Raw genomic sequence first — 20,393 nt, 5'->3', positions numbered from 1 at the left:
GATTTGCGTTGTAAGTGCCAGGGAGCCGGTCACAGCTGTGTACATACATGGGCCAGTCGTGTGGATGCGACAAGAGACGACAGCTTACAGAACAGTGCCACTTCAACGTCGATAGCTGGACCGGTTCAAGTACCCAAATGCTACATACAAACTAACTCCAAAACTCTAGTGTATAAAATACGACAATGCGAATATCCACACATTTTTATTCGCCACCTTTACACTCAGCATCTCATGCAGAGCCCACAAATCACTACAAAAGGAGAACACCAGCCGACGGTGTGACGCCGTCAGCACAAACACAGCTCGTCGCCATGGCAACGCCGGCGAGTGTGCAAACGCACCCGCAGTCCCTGTCTACATTTTTTCTCCAGTGCCACTGGAGCACCGCAGTCGCTCCTAGAATGGCGATCACATGAATATCGCGTCACTCTCGTCGGCCGACGGCAGATCCAGCCACATGGGGACTGATCAGTCCTCCGCCACTAATCAGTCACACGGCGACAGATTCGAGCGGTGTAACGGCACGAAACGCATTGTTCGAAGTGCGGAAAGGCTGAGAGCGGTTATGAGTCTCGTGAGCAACCATTTCTTGGGTCGGTGAGTTAAGCGAGCATCTACACAGGAATGTATCGCTGAGAGCACGAGCGAAAAAACGACAGAAGAGACGATTGAATAAAAGAAACATGTAGGTATGTAGATTGTGGAAACCGTGTTAATTTTACTGTGGACATACGATGAATTGTATCGCTGATCTTTCAACAGGCAAGCTGTGCAAGGTATAAAAAATATACCCGCCCTAAGCCTAGCGCTAACATGAAACAGGGTGATTCACTCATCACGAACCATTTTCACGTGCTCACTGCACCCACCGCTTGGCGTCTTTGTCGTGCCCCTTCCTCACAGTTGAAGAGATACTCTACGTCTTGGGTCGCGGCTTCAGCTCCTCGAAGCACGGGTGCAAGAAGATGTAGTTCTTCTTGGTCGGGGTATAGAACTCGTGGCCCTGAAACGGTGTGAAGAGCAGCGTAAATGACAGGCACGTGAATATGCTCGGTATCATTCAGGAACGTTCTGTCTGCCTCTAGAATTACGACATGGTTCGCCAAAGCAACTCTGTGAAAATTATACGTGAAATATAAAAACGACTGGAAACGTCATGCCATTCGCAGAAAAAAAACAACGTTTAGCGTGGCACACGGCCCAAAGCCCCCCCCCCCCCCCCCATCCATTCAGACAAAATTTATAAAACAAACAGAAAATAAAGGAAGCTGTCACGTCCCGTCCACGTAAATACGATTTTTGTTTGTGTGTGCAACATAGTTTAACATTAAAATCGTTGACAGCCAGCCTATCTCCCACGGAAACAAATCGGGCGCACACTATACCATCTCTATGACTGGCCAGAGAAGTCGCGTCAGGGGACTTCAGACTTCCGACAGGCCTGTCGCCTCGCGCACCCGCGCCTCACCTTGGACCAGTCGTAGCTGACGGCGTAGGCGAATATCTGTCCGGTGTGGTTGAAGGCACACTTGGTGATGGACTGCTCCATGGCCTCTGAGGTCTTCAGCTTGGTGCGCGCGTCCTTGTCCCAGAAGCTGAACCGGCCGTCAGAGCCGACCGTGGCCAGCGTGCCGTGAACAGGGTGGAACCGAATGTCGTTCACCTGTGTGGGAGATAGGTCAGGTCAGGCTCGAGACACCTTGACCTGGACGGGTGAGGGTGGGGTCCAGCTCGGCATGGTCCATGCAGTCACAGTGGAGCTCTAGGGCAGATAAAACGCAGGTCACGATAACAGTCAAGGGGGAGATATCGTGAATGGGAGATGCCACGACCCCTAAAGCAGTGAAACAGCTCTTCTGATGAAGAATGCGAAATGAGGATTGGGATTTCAGCTGAACAGTTCATGAGCAGAACCGAAAGTCAATAATCAAGTGTAAACAGATAATCTCTCCGCTGGAATATTTTGCTCGTTTCCATTTCAACGTTATACAAGAGGTCGCACGATGTAGCAAGGAGCGACATAAGCAGGTAATGACAGCTTCACGCTCGCGTAGACAGTTTGGTCGACATTTCCGACTCCTCCAACATCGCTATTCCATGCTCGCACGACCCTCCTGCACGGCCACTCACCGAGAAGATGTCTTGGTAGCCCTGGTTGGTGCCGTTGGAGCGGTGGCATTTGAACGTGAAGTTGTCCTTGGGGTTGGCTGGGTTCACGTATTGGATGGCCACGCGACCCTCCACGCTACCAATGGCGTAACCTGGGAGCGTGTGCGCCAGGCAAGTACCAGGCAGGTGTTGACGGTGAATAACAGGGGCAAACAACCTGATAACCGTGACGACAGTTATGTAGATCGAAGTCCGCTCAAATTATGCAAATGATAAACACCAGTACTCTGACACTGAAGCATACAAAGCCAGCCACCAATGAGAAAGTCCTAAGTGCACCCCCTCCCCACCTGTCCTTCTTAAACACCTTCCCTTCTACCAGCCTTTCTTGTCTCTATCGTATTCTTGCCTCCTGCTCCTCCCTCTTCCTCCGCTCCCTCCCTCTCTCCCTCACTCACCGGTGGGTCGGTTCATCTTGTCCCTGAAGATGGAGATGCAGCGGTGCTGGTAGCGCAGACTCGACTCCTGCGTTTTGAACTGCTGCGGCTGACCCTCCAGCTGGTACACGATGATGCCCCGGTTGGCCGTGCTCACCACGGCCATCGGATAGTCGACGTCGGCGCAGTAGGCGCGCTCCGGCAGCGCGATCGACATCATCGGGTTCGGCGAGCGCGTGTCCCAAAACTGGCGGCGGAGGGTGAACGGGAGTTCATGAGCGGCGAGCCAAGGAAGTTTACGAACAGTCATGAACCATGCACCACGAAAACCTTAGGTCCTTGAAAACCGAAAATTATTTTTGAATTAGCTTGCAAGCTCAAAAAGAGACACAAAAACATTCGGTGAATTAATTATACTGGCTCAGGAAACACTTGTAATCCAAGCAATTCCATACACTACTCATGCCACGTCCAATCTCACCACACCACACCAACACCATAGGCGGCGGAACGGGGGGAGGGGGGCACCGGGGCACCGTGCCCCATTGAATTCTGCAAGGGGGCACCAATAGCAAGGTGCCCCCCTTAAATTTGATGTATTAGTACCAGGGGCGGATTCGGGAAAACTCCAAGGGAAGGGTCATGAATCGAAGTGGTGCCCCTACCTATACCCAAAATTAAAACCTCAACGGATTTCGGCCATTTAATTTTGGTGCTGCCCTATTTTCAGTTTTTTTTCTTTATTTTTGGTTAGTCATGTGATGACTGGTGCCCCTGCTAGGCCGCTAGTGCCCCTGGAAAGACTGTGGTACCTACCTACCCAGCCCCCTGACAAGCCTACGGTGGGCCCTGACATGACTTAGGTGCCCATGGGCCCTGACAGGCCCGTGGTGCCCCTGACAGGCCTGTGGTGTCCTTGCTAGGCCTGTGGTGTCCCTGGGCCTTGGCAGGTCTGTGGTGCCCCTGGCGAGCCTGTGGTGCCCCTGTTAGAACGCAGGTGCCCTTGACAGGTTTGTGGTGCCCCTGACAATCCTAAAGTACCAACGTCAGGCTTGTGGTGCCCTTGACAGGCCCATGGTGCCCTTGCGAGGCCGGTGGTTCCCCTGCGAAGCCGATAATGCCCCTGGTGCCCCTGGCAGGTCTGTGGTGCCCCTGGAAGACCTGCAGTGCTTTTGCTAGGCCGATGGTGCTCCTGACAGGCCTGTGGTGCCACTGACAGGCCCGTGGTGCCCCTGCTAGGCCTGTGGTACCCCTGGCGGGCCTGTGGTGCCCCTGTCGGCTGTCAGGCCTGTGGTGCTCCTGGCAGGCATGTGGTGACCCCAGGCCCAAAGTCATGACCCATGTGACCTCCCCCCTGGGATTCGCCACTGATTAGTACTGCGATGGCTTCTTGGGAATTTGATGGATACATGGAGGATATATGGAATTTGATGGAATTTGATGAATTTGATGGAAACATGTAGGATACATGGAATTTATCAAACGACAATAAGGAAGAGGCAAACACATAGGTACTTGAGGATCAGCTTAAAGTTAACCACACATACGGGGGTGAACTGCCATTTTCGTTAAGCAAAAAAAAAAAAAAAAAAATCATCGTGTCAGGGCTGTGACGAAAAATAAGTGGCCTAAATCCGATGAGAAAACAGGATTTGGGGGTACTTTAGGTTTGGCTCCTTGAGCTGGTGCCCCCCTTGTCTCAAATCGTTCCGCCGCCTATGACCAGCCCATCACAAGCACCACACCCTCCTACCTTGAGCGTCTTATCCCAGGATCCTGTCATGATGCACGTGTAGTTGGGCGCCTTCACCCAGTGCACGGTTTTCACTGGCGCGTCGTGCTGGGCCACCTGGACGGTCTGGTTGCTGGCCAGGTCCCAGCAGCGCACCGTGTTGTCGCAGCCCGACATGAACACCTTGGTGCCGTCGTCGGCCCAGGCCACATCCAGCACCGGGCCGCCCATGGTCTGCTGCGCCTTGGGCTGCGTCTTGCCGCTGTTCTGATCCACCTCCCAGCAGCGCACCTGAACGGACGGGAAAAACGAGGGTGGATGATCGGTCAAAGACGGCACGAAGGTAGAACCAAATACAAAAGGCTAATGCGTAACAATTCTGACAGTAAACTGTTCAGCATCGTAGAAAACTATGCTACCATAAACATAAAATTATATCATCAAACACGTTAAAAACGGAATGACAACGAACAAGGTAAAAAGGATACATATTTCCTCGTAATTCTGAGCATTTCAACAACAAACAATCGTCACGTATCACTTGGTAACTCGCTCCACCCTCATGGTGTTAATTTATAATTTTAGGGTGCCCGGACTTCAAAAGTCATCATCGCTCAGCATCACAATCTTCAGAGCGGTGCACCCTCTATCACTCTCTCCTTCCAACATCCGTCGCCACCCCCCCCCCCCCACGACTCACATTGTTGTCCCAGCTGCCGGCCACCAGGAAGGTCTGCGGCACGGCCGGCGGCGAGAACTCCAGACACGACACCGAGTCGTCGGGCGGCGACACCACCTCGATGTCCTTCATCGGGTTGGCCGTGCTGGCCGCCGCCGTCTGGCCGAACACCGACGACGAGGCGCCCAGCCCGCCCGTGCCAAACATGGTCATCGCACCAGGCTGCGCTCCTTCAGGCCGAGCTTCTCAAGGGACCGAGCACTGGCAGTGTGGAGACAAAAGGGTAGAGTGCCGAGATACCAGCAGAATATGTGAAGGTATTGGGACTGGGAGTCTTGAGCACCTCAAACTGTGGACACAGAAAACATGTGGTTCAGAAATGGTATTTGTCAACTATCTTAACATTCATCATTTTCTTTGAATTGCCCCTCACCAACTCTTCACCTGTCAAAGAAAAGGACCTGGGAATCACAATTATGCCAGGCCTCACAGTATCAGAGCAGGTGATGAGAGCAGCAGCAGTAGCGAACTCCATAGTGGGCATTCACCTTCATGGACAAGGAAATGTTCCAGCCAATCTACCAAACTCTGATAGGCCCTTTCAAGGAATATGCCAACCAAGCTTGGTCCCTATTTCTCCAGAAGCATGTCAAAAGGCTCAAGAGGATCTAAAGAAGAGCTACAAAAGTTGGTAGAGCGTTGGACTCCGCGTGGTGAGGGCACGCGTTCCCAGTTACGACAGTCCGGTTCGAGGCACCACGGGCGCTTGACTTTTAGGAGCCTCCTGACAGGTATGGTTGCGGTTGGTGACAGGCCATAGCCAGGCGAAGTCAGTGAAGGGACCGGCCGTGCGTGACTATGTGCGCACGTTTAACTTTGGACTCCAAATCCTGCCATATAACCGGAATTGCATGATCGGAGGGCAGAGGGCAGGGTCGACGCAACAAGCTTTGCTTAGCGGAGACTCTGTTCTTGTGAATCCTTCTGTTTAAAAGGTTCTGACTAAATTTATAATAAAATACATCCACATTTAAAAACAAAAAAAAAAACAATCATAGTTGCGGCACTCGGCCGCCAGGATCGCTGCCACACAAGCGGTCGGTAGTCGTAAAGCAGGCACCACACTTGTTTTTTTTTTGCAACCAAGGAAACTAGGTGCTATACCCAGAGATGCTTTCTAATTAAACCAAAGCAAACCAAACCTAACAAAACCTGACCTAACCTTACCTACAACCTGAAACATACCACCTAAAACCTAAAACCTACAACCTAACCTACAGTCGCCTCTCCTAGTCCTTGGTTGCAAAAAACAAGTGTGACCCCTGCTTTACCTACTACCGAGCAGCCTGTTGTTGTTGTTGTTGTGTTCCCCTCGGCCCCGTCACCGGGGCGTAGTCGTTCGGCTCTGGAAGGACCGAAAGCCGGCGGCCAAGGCCGCCACCACGTCGTCCCGTCTCAAGTCGGTGGGGCGTCCGTGAATGTTGCCCATGGCGAGGAGGCGGGCCCCGCAGAGGCACGGGCAGCGCAGCAGGACGTGTTGCGGGGTGTCCGCCTCCTCCTCGCACACCAGGCACCGGGCGGCCGGACAGCCGGCGTCCGCGCAGCCGGGGCAGGCGGCGGTCGGCCGGCGGCCGATACGGTGGAGGTACTGGGCTGACATGCTCCAGTGGCCGGCCCGAAGTTGATGCACGTCCACCGCGGCCTCTCGACTGTCAAGCCGGACCGGCGCGGGCAGAGTCTGATCCGTGAAGATGGAGCGGTACCAGCCGTCGGGCCAGCTCTCTTGCCAAGAGCGGCGAGCAGTCCTGGCGGCGGCGCGGGTGATACTCCTGACGTCCAGGGGGGGCGCCGGCCTGGTCTAGCTCGGCGGCTTCCCGCGCCAAGGCGTCGGCTCGTTCATTGCCAGGCAGGCCACAGTGGGCCGGGACCCATTGGAGGTGGAGGCGGCGTCCGCTGCTGGCAAGCTGTAGAAAGAGCCGCCAGATGTAAGCACCCAGCTGGCTTGCCTGTGCCGCCGGGCCCGCGTCCACTGTCTGCAGCGCCGCCCTGGAGTCGAGGCAGATAATGGTGGTCGGGTACCTGTCCGGGTCCGGTGAGATGTCTGGTTTGGCGAGCTCTTCCAGCGCGGCTCGTAGGGCCACCAGCTCGGCTCGTGTGCTTGAGCAGAGAGAGCCGGCGGGGGCTCTGACCGTGTGCTCGGTGCCGGTCGGGAGAGCGATCAGAGCGCCGCCTCCTCCGCGTGCGGTGCCGCCGTCCGCCGATCCGTCGGACCACACCCAGGTCGCCCGCTCCGCTCCGGGGAGGTCGGTCAGCAGTGCCTCCGCCGCTGCACGGCGGGCGTGTTCGCCGGCGCTGCGGACGCACTCGGGCGGGACGGCGCAGGAGATGGAAATCCCCTCGCGTGAGGTCCATGGCGGGAGCGGTACGGCGACCATAGGCTCGACCGAGGAGGCGGCGACACCTTGGATGCCCAGTGTCCATCTTCCCTGGTCGCGCCATCCTGTTACGTTGCGGAGTCGGCAGGGGACGGTGGCTTCGGCGAGCTCGCGGAGCGGGTCCTCGGCGGGCAGTGCAGAGGCGCGCGCCAGCATCCTCGCGCCGAGGGTGGCGCGAGCAGCCTTGACAGCTCCCGTGTCAGCGGCAGTTCGGTCCTGCCAGCTCGGACCTGGCACGCTGCCAGCTGACTGGACTTGCGCCCAGTCAGCCAGTCAGTGTCAGTCCCAGTCAGTCAGTCAGTCATTCCCAGTTGCCCAGCCAATGTCATGCCTATTCTCAATGTATGACATTGAGAATAGGCAGCATTCCAAGATCATCTGCTCCCTATGCCTCTTTCCCATCCACTATGGTAATATCTATAATTATGGTGTGCATCTACTAGGCATGGTGAGCACCTGCCTTGGCCCTCACCGACTTGAACTGATTGCAACTGCATCTAACAACAAGCAAAGAGATACTCATCGGCCTCTCATAAAGAGCCAGACTGGAAAACATCCATACACTACGCCGGACGCCCGTGAGACCCTCATGCACAGAAATTCGGCGCAAGCGATTTTGCGCTGAAATTTCGTCATGATTTGCGCCGAAAATTGGGTGCTTCTGCTTATTTGCGTCAAAATTAAACCACTTTTATATAAAGCACATGTGCACATCTACCGACCAAGGCTATATCAACCAGATAGGTAGAGCATCCCAGGGCGTTGGACACTCACATGTTTGAGCGTCCGAATAACTTTTTATTTTCATGGAAACCCAATGCCACAATACGCTTAGCGCACTGTAGCGTAGTGCCGTGAAGCAAGGCCCTTGCTAAAAATTCCGGGGCCACAAAAATCGACGGACCGGGTGTACGAGGCTGGCGGGCGCCAGCAAGGGCCGGGCAGTGGAGCAGCACGTGCCCCAGCACATCAGCCTCTTCTCGGCACACGGCGCAGAGCACCGCGGGTCAGTGTGCACCGCTTGTCTGGGCACTGCTGGCACGCTTCAGAGGGGAGCCGGCCGATTCGTTGCAGGTACTGGAGCGAGCGGCCCCATTGGCTCGGGCCCCGCCCTCTGCCCTCACCTGGTGCACCGAAACGGCGTCCTCTCGGTCCTCTCCGGGGATAGGGAGCGGCGGCGTGCTCCCGAGGAGTGGCTTGAATAATGAATCGGACCATTTGTCGCGCCATTGACGCGAGGCCGCACAATGAAGCATCCGGGTCAGCGTGCGGGCGTCAGAGGGCAGGCCCAGGGTGGCCGTTGTTTCGCCAGGTCGTCTTCGCTCTCATACCCCTCGGCCTTGTTGTTGTTGTTGTTGTTGTTCCTCCCGGGCGACCCTAGGGTCGCCCGTCAGCCAGCGGCTCCAGATGGCGCCTGAAGCCGCGGGCCAAGGCCGCGACGACGTCGCCGTCGCGCAGCTGCGCAGGTTCCGCGTGGATGTTGCCGAGCAGCCGAAGGCGGAGGCCAGCGAGGCTCGGGCACCGGAGCAGCACGTGCTCCGGTGTATCCGCCTCTTCCTTGCACACGATGCATCGTGCCGCTGGGCAGCCCTTCTCTGGGCAGCCGGGGCACGAGTTCGTCGGGAGGCGGCCGATGCGGTGGAGGTATTGGCGGGCCATACCCCAGTGACCGGCCCTCAGTTGATGGACGTCCACCGCCTCGCTCCTGCTCACGCCGGAGACCGGGCTCGGCATCCGGTCTTCCCAAATGCGCCGGAAGAAAGAGTCCGGCCATGACCTGCGCCATGCCTGTGCAGCCGTCCTGGCCACGGCGCCTGTGATGGTGCGGACGTCCGCTGGCGCCTCCTGCTGGAGGCCGGCTGCTTCCCTTGCCAGCTCATCCGCCTTCTCATTTCCGGGGATACCGCAATGCGCGGGCACCCACTGCAGCATCACCTCTTGGTGTCTGGCGGAGATGCTTAGCAGCAGAGCCCAGATCGCCGCTCCCATCGGGGTGGTCTGCGATCCCGCACCTCCGGCCAACAGGGACAGTGCCGCCTGGGAGTCGGTGCACAGGACCACGGGTCCTTCCGCCAGGGCGCCTGATAGGTTGCTGACCTCCTCCAGCGCCGCTTTGATGGCGCATAGTTCGGCGCGGGTGCTGGAGCACAGGCGTCCTGCAGCGACCCTGATCTCCCTGGTCTCCCCGTTTTTGAGTGTGAGCAGGGCGCCGCCGCCGCCATTTGTCGTGCCGCTCTCCGCCGAACCATCGCTCCAGATCCAGGCGGCAGCTTCTGGGAAGGTGGCGAGGTGGTTCTCGGCGGTCTGGCGGCGAACCGTGGCGGGGGCGTCTCGGCTGGCTGCCCCGCTCATAGTCGGGTATATCTTAACAGCTCCCGGGGCAGACCAGGGGGGGGGGGGGAGCATCACTTGTAAACGCTCCTCCACCGGCACGTCCTCCAAGGAGCAGGCTCGAAGCGCCTCTCTCCCTAGGCGTCTCCATCCAGTGGTCGACTTCAGTCGGCGGGGGGGATCTTGGTCGGCGATCACTCGCAGTGGGTCGTCTTCAGGTAGCGACCTCGCCAGGCAGAGCATCCTGGTGGCCAGAGTACCGCGCCTGACCTGAGCGGCTGGCAGTCCGGCCTCCGCCATGAGCGGTGCTACCGGGGTTGAGCGTGTGCAGCCGGTCACCACACGAGCCACCGATCGCAGCTCGCGGTCCAGCTGCTCAACGTGTCCAGGAGGCGTGGCGGGTAGCCATGCCGATGCCGCGTACTCGAGGGCTCCTCTGATGTAGCCGTTTGCCACAGTCCGGAGCTGCTGTTCCTGCAGACCCCACGACCGGTTCGTCATGGAGCGCAGATGGGCGATCCGGGGTTTGGTTTTCCTCCTCAGGCTGGCGCAGTGCTCGCCGAAGTGAAGCAGCCTGTCCAGTGTGATGCCGAGGAGCTTCAAGTGGGGGCTTCCCTTGACTTCAGCCCCATCAACTCTGAGCTTGAAGTCGACGGCATCTCTACTCCACTGGGAGAGGACGAGGGCTTGCGTTTTGTGGCCGGCGATCTTCATCTTCCAGCGGCGCGCCCACCCCGCAAGGGTGTCCGCTGCCTGCTGCGCTCTGGCCGTAGCTTCGGGCATCGTGGCGCCCGCGCTCAGGGTCGCCGTGTCGTCCGCGTAGGCGAATACGGACGTCCTGGAGACGCGACGGAGGTCCTCGATGAGGTCGGCGGACCAGAGGGTGAAGAGGGTAGGGGCCAGGACCGACCCCTGTGGCAGGCCCGCGCGGAACGGGCGCTCCGAGCTGCGCACCCCGTTCACCTCAGCTCTGGCCCGGCGGTCCCTCAGGAAGCCGAACACCCACGTGGCCATACACCTCGGGAGGTGATGGAGGAGCTTCGAGTAGAGCATTCGGTGATCGACGGTATCGTAGGCGCGGCTGAAATCGAAAGCCAGGAGGACGAACTTATCGGCCGTAGTACCATCTTTCGGGCGTCCTCGTGGCTTCGGCCGGTTCCAGCCGTCTTGAACAGTCTGGATCAGTCTGGCAAGGCTCTCCTCTGCGCCTCGGCCTCGTCGGAAACCAACCTGTTCGGGCGGAATCAGGTGCTTCTTGTCCGCCACGAAGGTCAGTCTAGCAGCCACCATTCTCTCGGCCAGCTTCGCCAGGTGGCTGGTGAGGCTGATAGGGCGGTAGCTGCTTACCGAGCCCGGGTTCTTGCCCGCTTTAGGAATCGGGATGATCGTTGCCCTTCTCCAGGTCGAGGGGATGAGCGCAGTGTCCCATGAGCGATTGATGAGCGCCAGGATGGCTCCCCGCGCCGCGGGGCCCAGATGTGAGAGGTGCTCGGCGCAGATGTCGTCTGGGCCGGGGGCCTTCCTCATCTTCAGTTTTCTGATCTGAGCCTCCATCTCCTCTTCCCAGTGTGGCTAAATTCATTTTACGTTAGGGGAAGATGTAGAAAAAAGGCCTGAAAGGATGTCGTTATTTTAATAAAACTTGACTTCGACCCTTTTTATGTCACGAGAAAATGATGTAGAAATATTAAATACTGATAAAACTTTGAAGGTATTCTGATATTCGGGATGTTAAATGAGGTTTAAGTTGGGTCATATATTTGAACATTAGGGGTATTCGAATGGTTGTCTTGACGTGTTGTAAGAGTTTGCGAGGTTTGTGTTTCTCTTGCTCCTAGATGTTTGGGTTCGAGGTTGTTATTATGAGTCGTGACTGCTGTGTGGATGTTTTTATTTGTATTTTTAGGATGTCATTATACTTTTCATTATGGGCGGATTTCCCCGCATCATTACAATTTTGGACACACTGCCTCTTCCGAAAAGGGCTGGCATGCGTCGGTCTTGCGGCCCTCACATGTGCATACCCCTCGGCCTCGATACCGCAGTGGGCAGGACCCTGACTGCAGTATTACTTCACGACGCTCAGCAATGTTCATTAAGGTCTTCCATACCCATATTCGTCCCGAGGGTGGAGGCCTTCCCTGGGTGGCCAGCGGCTGCTCCTCCGCTGAGTAGACTCAGGGCGGCTCGCCAGTTCGAGCACTCGACGACCGGGGCAGGGACGTCTCGTCCCGAACCTTCTCCAGAGCCGCCCGCGGGGCGAATCTGCTGCTAGATTGACCAGCGTGTGGACTTAACTCGGTGACCGACATTTACCAAAAAATTATCTGGCCGCCCTGCGCCGAAAAATTCGGCTGCCGCCATCCGCTGAATTCGGTGCATATGAAATTATGCCGGACGTGCGCTGAAATTTTTGCCGCAATCCCGCCACTACGCCGGACATATTCAGCATAACGTGCATTTTTCCAGTCTGGATAAAGAGTGCTGGAACATCAAAGAATGTAGGCAAGGAATGAAGCTGATTTCTAATATTTCCTTACTCTTTAGTAGGCAGAACAAATTTAACCTGAATTCGTATTCAATTGGTATTTGGTTTTGGTGCTCTGTCCTCAGCTGCATAAGTGATAAGCATGGTGCTTCTGCACCATTCCTAGCGCACCAGTTTATTGTTTATTTCAATTCGTTTGTGCGATTAATGCTAGTTGAACCAGCGATGGCAAGCAGAATCAGGTTAAATTCAACCTTGAAGTAGGTACCTATTTTACTTAGCATGCATTTGATTCTGAATTCTGAATTCTGAATGCCTGTCCCGTAGCTCAGTTGGTAGAGCATCGGACTCCCGGTAGTGAGAGCCCGGGTTCGAGACGCTCCGGCGCTCGATATATGAGACTCCTGACGGGGATGGTCTGCGGTTGGTGGGAGCAGCCGCAGCCAGTTGAAGTCAGTTGAGTGGGACAGGCCGTGTCCGGCTTTGAAGGGCACGTTAAACTTTGGCATCTAAATTCTCCCGTTACCCGGAATTGCGCGATCAGACGGTAGGGGTCGGGGTCTACGCAACAAGCTCTGCTTAGCGTGGACTCCGGCTCTGTCAATCCGTCCATTCAAACATTCGAGCTAAATTTATTTTTTAAAAAATCGATGGAAACTGCTTTACAGCAACCACCAATCACCAAACGCTCAATGTTTGGCCAAATACTGCAAAAATGAGAGAGACTGACGCACTGATGATGAACGATTAAGTTTTCTTGCGGGAGCCCAATTCACAGTTATTGAACGTTACCGGAATAAAATAATTAATCTCTTTTTTTATATTTAAGAAACAACAGTGGAATAATATTTGTTATGACCTTTTCCTCGAATTAAGAAATGTAAAAAAGTCGAAAGTGATGTATTCTAAGTGAATTTTCGCCCACAGGGCATCGTCAGACAATTTGACATTTGTACATGTTTGCTCAATGCTATTTGCTTGTCTGACGATGCCCTGTGGGCGAAAATTCACTTAGAATACATCACTTTCGACTTTTTTACATTTCTTAATTCGAGGAAAAGGTCATAACAAATATTATACTTTATTATAACAAGATGTTCCTCGCCAGAGCACTAAACAACAAACAACAGTGGAAACAGTGGAAACGGAAACAACCTACCGCGCACAGGCTATGGCGCGTCTTTGCTGCGCCATACATGTATTAAAAGTGCCTGACAAGCGCGAAGCAAATAGCGCAACTGCTATTTTCACTAAGTGACGTCTAATTAACAATTTTGCAAGAAATGGCGGACATAAATACTTTTTTATAATTTGTTGGATTTCAAAACAACAAAAAACTTTTGATAAATATTAAAATTCAGTTGATAAAATAAGCACCTCAACAAATATCTGAATGTTGGCAGCTTAGCACCACTGAGTCTGGGGCAATGCTTTATTGAACTGTACATATTTTTCACAAATTTCCACAGCAAACATTTGCTCAAGTAAATCTTTTTCTGTTTTTTTATTTCTTCTTAGCAATTAATATCCAAAGAAGAGCACTTTACAAAGAGCATGCTTTCCATTTGTAAGACTTACGTCATTTGAAAAAGAAAGTCGAAAAGACCTCGTATAGTATACGTCTAATGTGCGTCAAAAGATAATGGAAAAAGTCTACTAAATTAAATTGTTTGTTTACGTAACATATTTCAAGTGCCATTATAGAGTTCAGTGAAGTGCGTAGATTAGATCATTTAGGTCGATCGCGTTGCGCGGGTAAAGAGAAGCTGGGGTTGAAGGTGTAGTTGTGATAATTTTGCTTGATAAAGTTATCTCATCTACATTCCTCTTTAACAGGCTCATGCAGACAAATGGTTGTTAAAATATTTGCGAGCCAATGTTAAAATATTTGATCTAGTCCACTTTGATTACGTAAGTTGGGTGCTCTACCGTGCTATCATTTTCCGTGGTTTTGTTTCATTATGTAATTTTGTCATTTACATTATCAGTGTGGGTCTATTTCAGGTTTGCTTTTAAAGTTGCACTGACTCAGTGAACTTCGAAAATGTTTGGAAGGCATTTATCAATGTTCAAGCCTCACATCGGACAAGTGAGAAGTCTTTTGAGACCATCAAATCAATTTGGAAATTCCATTATACTGTTGCAAGATGGGCTCCTCGTACAAGAACTTCCTGTGCTGGTTCGTCATACAAGTGACCATTCCTTCATAATCAAAAACTTTGGTCCTGTCAACTCGCATGAAGTTCAAGGCAGTGAGGCTGTTAGCAATAATGTGAGCAAAAATAAAAGCGAGTTGACAGAAGTTAAAAGTCCCACCAGTGATGAAGAGGAGTTTGTTGGTGCTCTGACAAGGACAGGGAGGGTTGGACACATATACCGCCTTCTTGAAACAGCTACAATTGAGGGGATCACCCCATTTGTTGCCTTGAAGGCTCTGATCAGAATTGCTCAGCTTGAGAGCAGAGAAGATGCATCTGAAGCTGATAAGACATTTGCAAGGCAGGCAGTCATCCAAAAGCTGATGAGGACAGTATTGGATGGTGGAGATAATGAAACTCTGGTAAATACATTCACATTCATGAAAGATCTGAAACCTCTTGGGAGTTTGGATAACCTGTGGCAAGAGTTGCAGTCTCAGTGCATTGACAAGGCTGCCACAGGGATGCTAACCATCAGCCAAATTGCCAGGGTCATCAAGAGCCTTCATGCTGTGAATGGCACTAAATCTGCAATAGCTGATCATCTCTGGCAAGGAATCAAAATCACTGCATCTCAGATCGATGAGACCAACATCGCTGACCTGTGCTCCATCCTGCCGCTGCTCAAGTACAGCAACAAGGTGGTGTTCCACACCCTGATGGACCAGCTGCCGTCGTTCTGGTGGAAGCTGACCCCTGACACGGCCTGCTCCGTGATGGACTCGGTGCACGCCGCCGGCCTGGGCTCGCTGGAGCTCTGCCGGATCCTCGTGCGCTGGACGTCCCTCTCGCTGCACCAGCTGAGCGAGCAGCACCTGCAGGTGGCGCTGGCCTTCTTCTGCGCGGCCGGACACTGTGACGACACGCTGCAGCGCGTGGCGGAGCGGTACTGCCGCGCGCGCGGCCGCTCCGACCTCCTCACGGCCACGGTCGCCGCACTGGCCACCTTCGCTCTGCGCTTCAACATCCGCTCGGAGGTGCTTCTGGAGACGGCCAGCGACCACTTTGTCTCCCACCAGAGTCAGTACGTCGCCTCTGCCTCCCCGTCCTCCCCCGCCGGCGGCGGCTGGCGTCTGCTGCAGGTGGCGCCCCCACCTCCCGGTGAGGTCACGGTAGTGGTGCGCGCGCTCGGAGAGCTCGACCACCAGCCGCGCGACCGGGTTGGCTTCTTCGCCGCCGTCGAGCGTCACCTGTCGGAGAGTTTCTCGGCCTTCTCCGCAGAGGAGGTGCTCGACATTTGCCTGGCCTGCGTCTACCTGCGCCGCTACCCGTTGAACTTTTTCAGACAGGTGAGCGAACGATCATGTTCTCTCGTTTTGTTAGAAATGCGAAGTTTTTCGCTGTATAATATTTTTAATTATAGGTTTTCTGGAATAGATGTCCGACCACGTTACAGTTTAATGCGCACTCACCACCGCGGACTTTCGTTTTTCGTACCCGCTTATTCGTTTTTTTTTTTGTAATTGCCTGCCGTAAACTAATGCCTTTCCTGAACGGAATATCTTGCAGTTTGCACTACCGTCATGAGTACGTCCCTTGGTCCTCTCTAACCTTCCCTCCAACTCCTACCCGTCGGCAGGTGTTCAACCCGTTCTTCCTGGAGCGAGTCCCGGCCGGCGGACCGGACGCCCAGCGCCTGCGCACCAAACTGAGCGCGCTGGACTGCGCGCTCACCTTCGAGTGTCCCGGCTACCGCGGCCCGATGCTGCCGCGAGACCTCAGCGCCCGCAGCGTGGCCCGGGACGCGCGGGCCGCCCGTCTGGCGCACACAGTGGCTCCTCAGCTGCGCGCCGTGTTCGGGGTGAGCCAGGTGGAGCCGGCCGGCCCTCTGCCGCAGCTGCCGCTCCACCCGCTCTACCTGCCCGACCTGACGTGCCGCCGCGGCGACGGCCGCCGGCTCTGCCTCTTCCTGAACCCGCCGGAGCGGTACGCGCGCGGCACCGAGCACCCGCTGGGGCCGCTGCAGCTGCGGCGCCGGCAGCTGCGGCAGCTGGGACTGGCCGCTGTCGACCTGCCGCTCCGACAGCTGGCGCAGATGGTGGTCCACCCGGCGCTGCTCAGGAAGCGGCTGGCCGACGCCGTGGTGGAGGCAGACTGACCCGGGTAGGTCGACTGGGGGAGGGGGAGGGAGTGAGGGGCGCGACTAGGTTCGAGGTCGACTGGGGGGAGGGAGAGGGGAGGGTTGGCTGTGTGCGACTCCCGGCAGGTCCGGGCAGAGTGACAGGGTGATCCGTCAGGGTGGGATGGATGCTTCGTCAACTTGTGGTACCTTGTGGTTGCTCGAGGTCCGGAATAGGCCTAGTGTGTCGTTGGAGCGGTGGTTCGCTGGTCGGGCTACCGCGCAAGGAGGACTGAAATCGTGCTGCTATGAATGGGCTTCCTCTGGTAATTAAGACAGGCTGGATAAAGCACAGCCATTGAAGTTCGGCCGGGCTCGGCTGTAGGAACTACACAGACTGCCGGGCCCTTTTTCTGAAGCCGTAAAGCAGAGACCTGAGGTCGGTGAGCTGGATCCTACCCAGTGATATGGTTGTGCCACTGAGGGTGCATGGCTGTTCGAGAGCTGCTTGGTGCAAACTATTTTGAGAGAAGTTGTGATATGACTATGGACGTCGCAATATTTGTGAAGAATGGTTGACTTTTTCTTGTAAGAAGAGAATCTTACGTAATATTAAGACAAGTGACTTTGATGTGTTGGGCCAGTGCTTTTGACGGTTAACTATTTTTGTGTTGAAGATAATGTCGTTATTTCGGTGTCAAATATAGTGATATACTTTTAGTCCATAGTTGCCATTCATCTGTGGCCTTTATATCAGCTTACACGTAAAAAAATAAGCAGAAGCATGTTCAAGGGTAACCTCTAGGAAGTAACAATCCTTTCCAACCCAACCCTAACAAACACGGCACATTCTTTGCTTGGGGAATTTATTGTTAAAAGTACGCGTAGCACAATAACGGGCCGGCGCCTGTGGCCCGCCCGCCGACGGCACGGCCCGGGCTACCCGGCTACACGCTACAGTTGCGACTAGTCCGTTCCCAGCTGCCCGTTGGCCGACGGGTCACCGCTCCCCTCGACGCCAGGTCGCTCACATAAGCGCAGAACAATGACTATACTCGCCCTCAACACACCCGAACACTCGCATTCGCGTGATTATAATGAATGAAAATGGCGTGTGCGACGTGACATACTCGTTCAAATCGGCGCCCGTTTTTTCGGATGAACATGGTTCCTTGCGTTCACCTTCATCAAAGCTGAGTAGCATAATTCGATAGCGGCGAGCGCTACAGCTCGGATAGTGCTGACATCTATAGCTGGGCAGGTTCGTCTACCTGTTTTATAGATGACGCTGCAGTCGTTTTGGCCCGCTCTCGTCCTCCGTCGTATGGACGCTCGTATGGCTGACGCCTGCCTGCCAGTGGTCGTCAGCACTCGGCGTTAGCCTCTCAGTTTGGCAGGTAACATCGAATCTGAAACGATGGGAGGCGGTTGTCAGAAGCGTATGGGAATATCGACAAAGGAACACTACCTATGTAGACCAAACGGCTGATTGACGCGCCCGTTGCTTCATGCCATTTTGACTACCGAGACGACCTGGCACGACAATGGCAAGCTTGACATGATATACGAGGCAGTGAAGGGCGACTAGAGGTCAAACTCTGCTTTCTCGAATATGCACCTCACAAGAGATTAACCCACAATCTGAATCCTTCAGTGCATAAAACTTTTCAGTTTTATGTACCTGATCTTGTTTTCACATATTCGCCCGTTGCTGGACTCACCGGTTATTTTGACGGACCTCGCCTCTGAGGCTGCTCGGCCGGGCCGATCAGTGTGTGACGTCATCCATCTGATGACGTCACACTGATCGGCCCGGCGAGGCTGATCGTCTCCACTGGTCGCGGCGGCGGCCTCCCCTCTGACCACTCGACCTCCGGGCGCATCAAGACGCTGTCCTCCCCTCCCCACTCAGACCCCGGAGTGAGGGACAGGCTCCGCACACCCACCGCGCGCGCAATTTGTACTCTCAGGTCACTCTTTGTCCCGCGGCCCGTCACACGATCCGCCGTATCCTGACGTACTGCTGAGTCCTTCTGTCGCCCGCGGCTGCGTGGTGGTACGAACAGTGTTTGGCCAGGAACCGACTGGCGTAGAACCGCGCCGGACACAGACCGCAGCTGTACTTGGGCCGCACCTGGACGCGCACGTGCCGCTCGTGCACGTGCGCCACGAGCAGCACGTGCTCGGGGAAGCGCGCCTTGCACAGGTTGCACTTGAAGAGCGCTGCGGCGGGCGCGGCGGCGGGCGGCGGTGCGCTCAGGTAGGCGGACGGAGGGGAGGGCCTCCGCCGGCGACTGGCGCAGCTCAGCAGCCAGGCCAGTTTGCGGCGCGGCGGCCGGAGCTGCGGTGGAGGAGGCGCCGGTTTGGGGCGCCGCCACCGCACCGGGTCGGGCTCGCCGGAGTCGGCTGGCGGCGGCGGCGGCGGGAGGTCGGCCCCCTCGGTGTCCGATTCCTCCGTGTCGGTGGCGGTTCGGACCAGCACCAGGGGGTCCAGCGGCGGTGGCGGGCGGGGCCCGGGCGAGGCGCGTCGCCGCGGGCTGACGAACTGACCAGTGCCGTAGGTGCGGCCCACGGAGCCGTTGAGCTCGGCATCCAGCCGGCTGAGCGCGGAGACGGCGCGGGTGACCCGCTCAGCACTCTCCCGCCGGGCCTGAGCGCCGCTCGGCGCCCCCTGTCTGCCCGCCGCGCCGCCGCCGCCGCCGTGCCGACCGCTGCTCCGGAGGATCCCCGGCCGCGGTGCGCCGCTGGCCACCTGGCGGCGGGACGGCGAATCAGGCGCGATCAGCTCGGCCGTGGCGGCGAACCGGAGCGTTTTCGGCGAGCGGGGAGTGCGGACCGACCCGGGAGCCGGAGCCGGAGTACTGGCCGCCGCCGGACGGAACCCCTCCACACCGGCCGGCGCGCGAGGCGAGCTGAACTTCAGCGGACCACCTCCGGTACCGAGCAGTCGCACGGAGTGGTAGCGCGGCCGGGCGGCGGCCAGGTCCCCGAACTCTCTCACAAACCCCGCGTCATCTTCATCGTCCGAGAGGCGCCGCTTCACCTCCGTCTCACAGCAGGCGCCGTCCACACAGACGCCCGCCGCCTCGTCACTAATATCCCGGCTGTCCGGAGGGGAGGCGCTCTCGGTGCTGTACCCGGAGGAGCTCTTCTTGTCGGCCGGGTCGTGACCGAGATCGTCCGGCTCCGGGCCGGGACAGCGCACGTATAGGCCGGTCCAGGAGCCCAGCTGGTGCTCCATCTGGTTCAGCTGACTGATGTCCGTGTTCAGCTGGTCCAGACACTGAGACAGGTTGATGCGCTGCAGGTCCCGGATCAGGTCGTCAACGTTGCGCGGCTGCGGCAGACGCGGCGGCGGCGGCAGCGCACCGCTGCGGCCGCCGCACGGTGCTGGCATCTAGCGGACGCGCTGCCAAGCTGTAGTTACATCATTCCACCATCTGAGGGAGACAGAAGTCCGGGTTAGGATTTGTGGCATCGGCGATCGCTTTGGGCAGATAAGGCGGTTCGGCGATAGCTGGCAATGAAACCTTTCGGCAGCGACGGATCGTTAGCCCATGACTTAGGTGTAAATGACGCCTCACTCAGCTGAACATGATAATTAGATGCGCGGGTGGTTATCGCTTATCGGTCCAGGCCCATCAATGTCTCCGATGAGTTGGGACTGATGGTTTACGAGACCGCCGAGCCACCCCGATCCCCTGATAACAGAACCCAGTAATTATTGGGTATCAAATGGCTAGGAGATTATGGAATGATCTGACAGCTTCATTTAACTCGTAATGAAGGGTATACGCCTCATGTGACACCATATTTCCCCATTTATGACCAGTTTTGTGGAAGTCGAATGACTATGTAGGCCCCGCATTTTGAGTTTTAGCAATAAGTTTCTACACCCTCGCTTCTGCCTCTGTCTATTAGA

The 20,393-nt window shown here is 55.9% G+C and overlaps 4 protein-coding genes across 10 annotated transcripts in view; 1 reads left to right on the top strand and 3 right to left on the bottom strand.

The window, feature by feature from the left end:
- Nucleotides 1-189: 189 nt before the first annotated feature.
- On the bottom strand, nucleotides 190-13,380 carry LOC122378424 (protein Rae1-like). 6 transcript variants are annotated; one of them, XM_043359464.1, is made up of 7 exons: nucleotides 13,295-13,380; nucleotides 4,982-5,309; nucleotides 4,303-4,572; nucleotides 2,571-2,796; nucleotides 2,134-2,264; nucleotides 1,472-1,666; nucleotides 190-1,006 (listed from the first exon to the last, which is right to left on the bottom strand). In XM_043359464.1, the coding sequence occupies exons 2-7, from the start codon at nucleotides 5,171-5,173 to the stop codon at nucleotides 920-922; spliced, it is 1,101 nt and encodes a 366-aa protein (XP_043215399.1). In that variant the 5' UTR covers nucleotides 5,174-5,309; nucleotides 13,295-13,380; the 3' UTR covers nucleotides 190-919. The 6 variants fall into 6 exon arrangements, with proteins under 6 accessions (XP_043215399.1, XP_043215395.1, XP_043215396.1 ...); XM_043359460.1 differs by having other exon boundaries at nucleotides 13,340-13,370; XM_043359461.1 differs by having other exon boundaries at nucleotides 13,320-13,366.
- LOC122378397 lies at nucleotides 8,773-11,280 on the bottom strand. The gene is made up of 2 exons (XM_043359415.1): nucleotides 9,997-11,280; nucleotides 8,773-9,699 (listed from the first exon to the last, which is right to left on the bottom strand). Exons 1-2 carry the CDS (start codon nucleotides 11,278-11,280, stop codon nucleotides 8,773-8,775), a joined length of 2,211 nt encoding a protein of 736 aa, XP_043215350.1.
- Nucleotides 13,381-13,886: 506 nt separating the features above from the next.
- Nucleotides 13,887-17,194, top strand: LOC122378423 (FAST kinase domain-containing protein 3, mitochondrial-like). Of its 2 annotated transcripts, none has more exons than XM_043359457.1 (3): nucleotides 13,887-13,969; nucleotides 14,219-15,701; nucleotides 15,992-17,194. In XM_043359457.1, exons 2-3 carry the CDS (start codon nucleotides 14,259-14,261, stop codon nucleotides 16,508-16,510), a joined length of 1,962 nt encoding a protein of 653 aa, XP_043215392.1. In that variant the 5' UTR covers nucleotides 13,887-13,969; nucleotides 14,219-14,258; the 3' UTR covers nucleotides 16,511-17,194. The 2 variants fall into 2 exon arrangements, with proteins under 2 accessions (XP_043215392.1, XP_043215393.1); XM_043359458.1 differs by having other exon boundaries at nucleotides 13,923-13,951.
- Nucleotides 17,195-17,318: 124 nt separating this feature from the next.
- LOC122378422 (caskin-1-like) overlaps nucleotides 17,319-20,393 on the bottom strand; it is a 49,703-nt gene continuing 46,628 nt past the window's right edge. The window contains exons 2-3 of the mRNA XM_043359456.1: nucleotides 18,193-19,911; nucleotides 17,319-17,880 (exon numbers count right to left, since the gene is read on the bottom strand). Coding sequence (XP_043215391.1) covers nucleotides 18,465-19,868 — 1,404 coding nt within the window. The 5' untranslated portion in view covers nucleotides 19,869-19,911 and the 3' untranslated portion in view covers nucleotides 17,319-17,880; nucleotides 18,193-18,464. The remainder of the gene's footprint in view (nucleotides 17,881-18,192; nucleotides 19,912-20,393) is intronic.

The sequence above is a fragment of the Amphibalanus amphitrite genome, unplaced genomic scaffold (assembly GCF_019059575.1).
Source record: "Amphibalanus amphitrite isolate SeventyFive unplaced genomic scaffold, NRLGWU_Aamphi_draft 000059F_arrow, whole genome shotgun sequence".
Classification (NCBI taxonomy): domain Eukaryota; kingdom Metazoa; phylum Arthropoda; class Thecostraca; order Balanomorpha; family Balanidae; genus Amphibalanus; species Amphibalanus amphitrite.
The sequence above is the reverse complement of the archived record's forward strand: the minus strand, read 5'-3'. Positions and strand labels throughout refer to the sequence as shown.